Source organism: Tachysurus fulvidraco, chromosome 4, assembly GCF_022655615.1.
Source record: "Tachysurus fulvidraco isolate hzauxx_2018 chromosome 4, HZAU_PFXX_2.0, whole genome shotgun sequence".
Taxonomy (NCBI): Eukaryota; Metazoa; Chordata; class Actinopteri; order Siluriformes; family Bagridae; genus Tachysurus; species Tachysurus fulvidraco.
The window spans coordinates 18,932,246-18,941,208 of record NC_062521.1 but is presented as its reverse complement, the minus strand read 5'-3'; the positions used below and the strand labels follow the sequence as shown (position 1 = coordinate 18,941,208).

Genomic DNA, 8,963 nt, shown 5'->3' with positions numbered 1-8,963 from the left:
ATTGAGCCAATTTCCTCTTGGTTTGGCCCTTCCTCTTTCATGTAAGCACCCTCCTAATGTGTGTAACTGAGTCTGTAAGAGAAAATGTAATGTAAATGTTTCCTTTTAGGGCAGCATGGTGGTGCTGTCTCAATGCTTGTTTTACAGCTTAAATTACAACTTGGAGCACAGCTTACTCTTAGTTTTCTAGTCTCATCAAACATTGTGTGAAGTGAAGCAGGGTTATTGTTTTGTTAGAAAGCTTTTTGTTTAGAAAAATGCCTCTCTCTTTCCGCTCTTAGAATACTCACTTAGTATAACCTTGCTATTTAAATGATAATAAATTGCTAATTAATAATAATTGTAATAAAATACATAGCCCATATTTATTTAAAGGTAAAATGATCTAAGTAAATGGATGATTTTGTTCTTTTGCTTTAGGATGAACATGATGTCTGCTCTCTTTAAGCTGTCCATGTTTATCAGGGTAAGAACAGTTTTATTCTGATAGACAACATTCCTTTAGTCATAAATCGTATCTTATTTTACAGTGAAAGTAAACACAAAAGCCCAGTCAGATCAGGTTGAGTTTCAGAGTGATCCATTTATCACTGTGTTAATGCTATCATTTTCCAGTGAATTATTATTTTCATGCATAGTCAGGTTAATATTGCTTGTGAGTTGTTGTAACATTGTTCTGATTGTTACAGCAATGCCATACCTACCTAACAGAGCATGTTGGAATTCCAGTCTGGGGTTCTTATGTCATTTTTGGCTTAGCAACCCTCTTCTGTGGACTCACCCTTGGACTGGTAAGTATCTAAACACATTTGAATACTGATCCTAGAATGTAATACTGCAAAAGACAGTGATACCTAAGAGAGATACACTGTGTTCATTTCACATAAAACATAAATGGGGGAAAATAACCTTTAAAAAAAGTCAGTTGGATATTGAACATTTTAATATAAATCTATTATACAAGTATTTTGCCACTTGCTAAAAATTTTAACATTTTGGGATCCCTTGACATATTTCCCCAAATAAAATTTTAAAAGCTGATGCTTCATGTACTGACAAGAATAGAATTCCTAAATATGCGCCAAGGAAAAATACTAAAACATGCCACAAAGCTACCAAACCAAATAATACAAATTTAAAAAGAAACTGTATAGTAATAATTAAATAACTATAAGTTAAATTAATTGGATTAGTAATTTCTCTTACATAATGCTCATATTTCCAAAATGTTTAAGAGGGGTTTGAAAAACAGTTGTGGATTTTCCCAGTGTAGATACATAAATGTCATAATGTCATCTTTTATCCCTTAGGTGCTGGTGTTTTTTGCCGATTATGTATTTCCATCACGCCGCTTTTCTTCTTCAGCTTCCTACCAGAGTGAGTGTGTTAACTGTTGAGAAGCATCACTGGTACCCTTAAAGTACCAAATTTCCTTACTGTGTTTTTGGATTGAACGATTTACTGTGTTTTCTGTGGTTGAGCAGAGAAGCATGCTATGGAACAGGCTCGCCTTCGGCAGCAGTTGGAGGAAGAGCAGGAGGCTGATGGTGAGGAAGAGGAGGATGAGGATGAATATGTTGGGAGTGTGGAGGAATGGAGGAGAGAAGTTGAGAATGAGGACAATGTTAGGAGGAGAGCAGTGGGAGGAGGTGAGGAGGAGGACACCTAGAGACCTGGAGAGGAAATGTGAATTACAACACCAGACCAACCAAATCGCTATGGAAACGCATGCCCACGCCAACATGGCAGGCCACCTAATGACATCACTGATGATGTCAGAGCTCTCACTGTGTGTTGCCCTGTATTCCTCCCTTCAGTTCCTCAGCTCCACCTTCTTTTCCTTTTGTGTGAGAGAGAAAGAAGGGAAGGACTCTGAAAGAAAGATGGGAGTAGAAGTGTCAGGCAGGGGCCAGGACATAACAATGTATGAAATTTTGTTGTTTATGAGATGAACTTTTTTGGCTTCTTATTGCCTGCCTATCTTTCAGTTGAACTAATACTTACCTGCTAGAGCAGAGATGTCCATTGGAGAATACAAAAACTTAACATGTTTGGATTAATTACCTTTTTTTTTTTGCTGCTTTGTTAATATTTTATTACATTTCAGAGTTTTTATGTCAGATACTTCATTGAGTTTTTCATATCCGAAATTTCTAATTCATTCACATTAACTTTTTTGTTGCTCTTTACGGATAAAAACCTGCCAGACGTTTTCACTCTATTTTTGCTTATGTAAAAGTTTCATGTGATGACTGATTTGAGCTTTCAGCTGTTTCATTAAAGTGGATTTAATGAAACTTTTTGATGAACATCAATACCTCAGTTTAGAGACATGTGGTGGTTCATCAGTAAAAAGTGTTAGTGTGCTGTTCCCCAGGAAATATCCCATGTTACTGTACAAATAAAGTTTGCTATTTCCATTAGTGGTACATATAAAATGCATTTCTACTCTGGTATTAATTCAGCTTATTCATTTATTACTTCTCTTTATATAAACACATATCCTGTTGTATGAGTGAAGCCTGCATAAATGCCAGGAGTGGTGAGAAACACCTGCATACCTTGGATAATTATTTACTCATTAATTCCAGTCTCAGTTTCAGCATATAACAGATCAACATCATGCATTTACACACATACATTTTTCATCTCTCCAAAAGATACCGAAATTATAGACTGCATTTAATTAATATAACCGGGATTTGACATCACAAATTGTTTACAGTTTTTCTATCCAGAAAATAAAATCACTTGAAAGAGCAAAAAAATACATAGTAAACAAGATAATAGAAAAATAAAATCAGGAAGTAGTCATAATCATATAGATTGTAGCATCTAATTAAAAAAAACAATGTAAAAATATTAAATTTCAAATTGAACATACAGTTATGGTTGTAGATTGGCTGCGTGTTTAAAAATCCATTGTAAGTCATTGTAAAATCCTATCATGTATTAATGCACCAGGTTTTAAGCTAATGAACCACTTACAATTAAGCCATTGTTCTGAAAAAGAAAAACTAAACTTTGCCTGTTTTTTTTTTTTTCTTTTTTTTTTTTTGGTATGATATTTCTCTGAGCTGTTATTTATTGAGTACTGGATTTCATTATATTGCTTTGTTGTTTGTTTGTTTGTTTGTTTGTTTGTTTTTTAAAATAATTTTGCTGTTTAATAAATGCATTGAGACACAAGAGGGTGCTGTGCATTGTGCCCAAGAACACTCATATGACTGCAACTCAAGCCATTATTCAAATTATAATGGCTAAATGCCTTTTTTGTCATAAGAATTTATATTGGAGGTTGAACTGCATGCTGCTTTCATTTTTATAATTCTGTTTGCAAAGCAGCCATGAGCACATTTTGGGCATCTTTAGCAAGTTCATTAAGACAACCCTTCAGTATGATGTATATAGTAGCAAAAGACACTGGCCCAGCTGTTAGTGATCCTACAACAGGAATTAAACCCAGAAAGTATTCTGCTGCTGACCCTACAACAAAAAGAATTGCATTTGGAAACAACTTAATCACCAGATCTTTAGTTATTTCATGATTGAGAGGAGATTTTATTACAGCTTTTAGCTCATCTACTGACTTTCCTGATCTCTCAGAAAGCCTCTGTAAGGAATCTGGGTCCAAACTGAATGCATTGTAATATTTTTTAAGTTCTGACACCAAGATGGTCACATCTGCACTGATTGATGCAGCTGCATTTACAACAGGTATCGGCACAGATGCAACTGTAGCAGAGATCAGAGCCAACTTCCATATGCTGCTCTGCAGTGCCATCTTTTTCCTCTCATTGATCTCCAGAGTGATGTTTGGAAGGGCCAGAATCAGTACATCTCTCTTGTGCTTAGGAAGTTCTCTCTCCATGGTCTCCTCAAGACAGCTAAAATCATAGAGATGGAGTTCGAAGCAAGAGATCAGGAAGACAGTTGGAGACTTTAGACCAGTCTCTTCCAGCCCTAGAACAAAAACATTTCATTATGTTTTCCAGACACACTTATACAGAGTGGATTACATTTTTATCTCATATTATACAACTTAGGGTTAAGGGGCTTGCTTAGGGGCCCAGGATTCAAACTCACAACCTTCTAATTGGTAGACCTTAAGCTACCACATCCCCAAGTCAAAGGTAATTGGCCTTTCAAAACAGTTTATTTCAAATGGTCATTATTCATGACAGTTATCTAAAAGGATCAAGTAATCAACTATTACAATCAGTAATGTTATTTCCTTAATTATATGTGTAAGAACATGAAATAATAAATTATAATCTGAAAAGTAAACCTTTAATGCAGTTCTCTCGAATTTTCTCCAGTGTCTCTTTTTTGTTAAATGTCTTCTTCCTTTTTTCAGCCTCAATATTGCAGTCGATCTTTGCGCGTACAAAATAAAACTTCTTTTTCATATTTCGTATCTCTGCTGCCAGAGTGGCGTGACATTCTCTGAAACGATCTGATGCTATGATGATGAAAAAATCATAACGTTCAAATTGAACCTGTTTAAGATAATCATCAGCTTTGAATCTTGGAGTTCCAATGCCAGGAAGATCCCATAATTTGACATTTGGGAACTTGGGGTGAGGGTAAGCAGTAGGCACTGTAGTGGTCTCTACAACACCAGTCTCTGCAGAGCCTTCATCTTCATCCCCTAAACCCCTGAAAGCGTTGATAAATGTGGACTTTCCAGATCCAGACTCTCCTGTTATAGCAATGTTCAGTTCCACACGGTCTTGTTGTTCCAAGTAATCCTTAATCTTGTCAACAGCTGATGGCAGATCTTCAGTGGCTAGTGACTTTTTAATTTCTTCAATTTCAGCATCGTCAATAATGTCGTACTCATCCATCTTTTAAAAAAGTACATTTTTAATTAACACAAATGCTCAACTGTAATTTTTTATTACATTTGTATTTAAAAATCAATGTATTTCAGAATTTAAATATGATCATGCTTATATTTTTTTATTTTTCCGTTGCAGATAAAAAAGTATTAAAGTCACCTTTTATTTTTGGTCTTTACTACTTGTTTGAGAATGGTTTAAACTACACTGTTAAAATGATAGTTGACTTGATAGTTGTTTACATTAATCTAAGTCTAGCAATTATTTAGGATAAAGGTTCATCAAGGGCTCTTTGAAGGGACTGGGAGAGAATTTCTGACTCTCCAAATAGGATCCACTTGTACTGCTTACTAATAGGGAAACTCTTTGTTACAGATTTCTACATACTGTAGAAGTTCCTTTAAGAGTTTTGCTTCCTGTACAAACTAAATATTCCTTAGTACTTTATATTTAACTTTTCTCCTAAGATCATATAGTCTTTGAAATTGTGTAAAGTTAAAGCTGTCTCTGTGAAATCTACAACATTAGAGATGCCAAAAAAAACTGTTTCTGGATATCATATATTATATATTATATATAATATTTGGATTTATTATCTGCTATTATATTTTTATTATATTTTTTATGAAGCATTAAGAGCTGTGAAATGCTCTTAATGCTTCATTTGTTTAAGTATTCATGTTCAGTTAGGAAGGCATGATGCTTTCACTTCACTGTTATATATATTTAGCAAAGTGCATCTTGTTTTTTTTGGCTGTGGTTTCATATTATTTAGACATTTACAGGTAATTTAGATACTGTATGTTTTAACTGTATGTTTTAACTTAAAAAACTCATTGTTACATATTATTCTTTTTGAGTCCTATTAGTTACTGACTTTATAGATTAATTGTTATTTACATACAACATTAACAAATCATTGTTTATATGCAGTACATACAATACAGTCTTGTATAGTATAGTGTTATTTATGTCTGTACATTTGAAAGTCTTGAACAGCTGGAACCAAATTCCTTGTGTGGCAACACACTTGGCCAATGAACCTATATATACCCTACTGTACATTGTGCCTAATATTTCACATTCATGTGTATACATATAGTGGACTTATTCAGCTTGCACATTTTTTAATGCCATAACATAATAACCTTCTTGTTGTTCCTTTACAACAGTGTCTGCACATTTTTCAATGCCATAGCCTTAGAACGATTTACTTGTACTTTTCAACAATGTCCACACATCTCTGCACTGCTACACTGCTACCTTTATATTTATTTACTGTACATATGTTTATCAATATATATTACATGCTGTACATATGGCACATATTTTTCTGCACTCATCTGTTTGCACAATTGCTACTTTTGCATTTCTGGTAGATGCCAAACTGTATTTCATTTCTGTGTATATGTACTATCTATCTATCTATTCCGTTGCTCTGTGTTCAGGTGTGTATGTGTGAGTCAGACTGAAAGAAACCAGAAGTAGCCTTGCAACAATATGGAGGTATGGCTTTATCTGATGCAGGTTATTACAGTAAATGGTGGAAGAGAAAGTATCATGGTTTAAGGTTCAAGGAGTTGGGTGTCATACAGCTACATGGAAGCATTTGCAGTGAGATTGTTCAACAATATAGTTTTCTGATTTTTCAATGGTATTCTTATATTTTCTAAACCCTCTAAATCTTATTACTGATGTTTATTTTTTGCCATTTAATGTAAAATAATGTACAATATACAATAATGTACAAAGGTTTTTATATGTATAACATATTGATATACTGATGATATAGATACGTTTATATAATATACATAATATAAAAAGTTGTAAAAAAAAAAAAAAAAAAACTTTATTTTTTTAACTCACTAACAGATGCCATTGCCAAAACTGTAAAATAAACTGTTTCCACCCACCAGCACAATCCAGCTGACAAACACTGTCTACCAGTTTGATCAACCTAATTCTTAAAATCAATTAAATCACCAGACTAGTTTATAGTTCCCTTTTCTTTTTGTCATGAGGATGTCATTATTTACTGAATTCCTTTCTTAATAAAAACCTTGTTAGCTTTATTTTAACATCCCAATACTCAAAAATAAACAGATATACTGTGTAGAAATACTTTATATAGGTACTGGTAGAAATGTACTTTTAATCCTACCTTTAAAAAGAAGAAAGAATACCACAGAAATTGTCACTCAGGAATGCTGGGCTACAATGAAAATATGGCGTTGTGAAATGAAGACATTGCAAACTCCACCCAATGTTCACCTTGTCTAAATGTAAACGTTCATTTCTGTGTGTGTGTGTGTGTGTGTGTGTGTGTGTGTGTGTGTGTGTGTGTGTGTGTGTGTGTGTGTGTGTGTGTGTGTGTGAGAGAGAGAGAGAGAGAGAGAGAGAGAGAGAGAGAGAGAGAGAGAGAGAGAGAGAGAGAAACCGAAACTGTTATTAACTCTCAGTGCCAGTTTGCTTTGGGAGTGGTTTCATCAGAAAGGGCATCCGGCATCAAACCTGTGCAAACATAAATAGGGAGCAACCGAAGTACAACAACGACAATGGATTGAATAAATCTCAACAGAGGATCTGCTACAAAAGCTGAATTTTACACAATTTTTTGCTATAAAGAAACATGCTGTGAATGAAATCACAGTCAACAAAACCTAAATTCCGTATACCCACTTAAAAAGCGTGAGGATACGTAACAATATCGTTTTGTGAGAGAACTTTCATTCATAAATTCACCCCGTCTGTGTTGCGAACACTGTGGTTGCGATTGCGAATCACTAATGTTTTTGTACCATTGGGGCTTCCGTGGCCTGTGATCTGATCTGACGTCACCTACCAAGGAGGAAAATTAGTTGCTTGGCGGTTTTTTTTTGGCGCAAATTTGAAATTAACTAACTAATGTAAAAGAAGATATAAAACGAAAGCAGATTCAAACTACACTGTAAGTGTTTTCGGAAGCCTGCGCCTAAAGCTACAGCAGCTTCGGGTGACATTTCACCCAAAGCCCGAGTACAAATGTATTTGGAAAGCTTTGTAAACTACCAGTTCATAATATTCTGCAATGAAAGAGTGTTGGTGATAAAACTGAACAAATGTTTATTGTTCATTGATAGCTGATAAAACCTGTGCTCCAGGTCCCATATTCATATAACCTTTAAGGCTAAATGTAGCTCTTAAAGATATAGTTCACCCAAAAATGAAAATTGTGTCATCAAAATATCATGTTTTGTGTTAAACAGAAGAAAGAAACTCATACAGTTTTGGAACAAATTGAGGGTGAGGAAATAACACAATTTTCATTTTTGGGTGAACTTTACCTTTAAGAGCTACATTTAGCCTTAAATATTATATGAATATGGGACCTGGAGCACAGGTTTTATCAGCTGACTGTCTTTTGTTGCTTATAATAAATTGGAATGTTGATAACACATAAGCAGTCTTTAATAATGCTCTAAATTACATGTAGATGCATATTTTATGCATTAGTGAGTGTGGTGGTGCCTATGGGGTGTCGCTGTACAGTCGTGGCCAAAAGTTTTGAGAATTACATAAATATTGAAAATTGGAAAAGTTGCTGCTTAAGTTTTTATAATAGCAATTTGCATATACTCCAGAATGTTATGAAGAGTGATCAGATGAATTGCCTTCTTTGAAATGAAAAAGTCCTTCTTTGAAATGAAAATTAACTTAATCCCAAAAAAACCTTTCCACTGCATTTCATTGCTGTTATTAAAGGACCTGCTGAGATCATTTCAGTAATCGTCTTGTTAACTCAGGTGAGAATGTTGACGAGCACAAGGCTGGAGATCATTATGTCAGGCTGATTGGGTTAGAATGGCAGACTTGACATCTTAAAAGGAGGGTGATGCTTGAAATCATTGTTCTTCCATTGTTAACCATGGTGACCTGCAAAGAAACGCGTGCAGCCATCATTGCATCGCATAAAAATGGCTTCACAGGCAAGGATATTGTGGCTACTAAGATTGCACCTAAATCAACAATTTATAGGATCATCAAGAACTTCAAGGAAAGAGGTTCAATTCTTGTAAAGAAGGCTTCAGGGCGTCCAAGAAAGTCCAGCAAGTGCCAGGATCGTCTCCTAAAGAGGATTCAGCT

At 34.8% G+C, this 8,963-nt stretch overlaps 2 protein-coding genes across 2 annotated transcripts in view; one reads left to right on the top strand and one right to left on the bottom strand.

Moving 5' to 3' along the window:
• The window catches only part of tmx1 (thioredoxin-related transmembrane protein 1), a 7,294-nt gene extending 4,834 nt beyond the window's left edge, over window positions 1-2,460 (top strand). Inside the window, exons 6-10 of the mRNA XM_027175035.2 lie at window positions 1-41; window positions 421-466; window positions 690-791; window positions 1,311-1,377; window positions 1,485-2,460. The exon at window positions 1-41 is cut by the window's left edge and continues 88 nt beyond it. Coding sequence (XP_027030836.2) covers window positions 1-41; window positions 421-466; window positions 690-791; window positions 1,311-1,377; window positions 1,485-1,669 — 441 coding nt within the window. The 3' untranslated portion in view covers window positions 1,670-2,460. The remainder of the gene's footprint in view (window positions 42-420; window positions 467-689; window positions 792-1,310; window positions 1,378-1,484) is intronic.
• Window positions 2,461-2,911: 451 nt separating this feature from the next.
• On the bottom strand, window positions 2,912-7,206 carry LOC113661075 (interferon-inducible GTPase 5-like). The gene is made up of 3 exons (XM_047812829.1): window positions 7,003-7,206; window positions 4,289-4,847; window positions 2,912-3,963 (listed from the first exon to the last, which is right to left on the bottom strand). The coding sequence occupies exons 2-3, from the start codon at window positions 4,845-4,847 to the stop codon at window positions 3,323-3,325; spliced, it is 1,200 nt and encodes a 399-aa protein (XP_047668785.1). The 5' UTR covers window positions 7,003-7,206; the 3' UTR covers window positions 2,912-3,322.
• Between the last annotated feature and the right edge of the window lie 1,757 nt (window positions 7,207-8,963).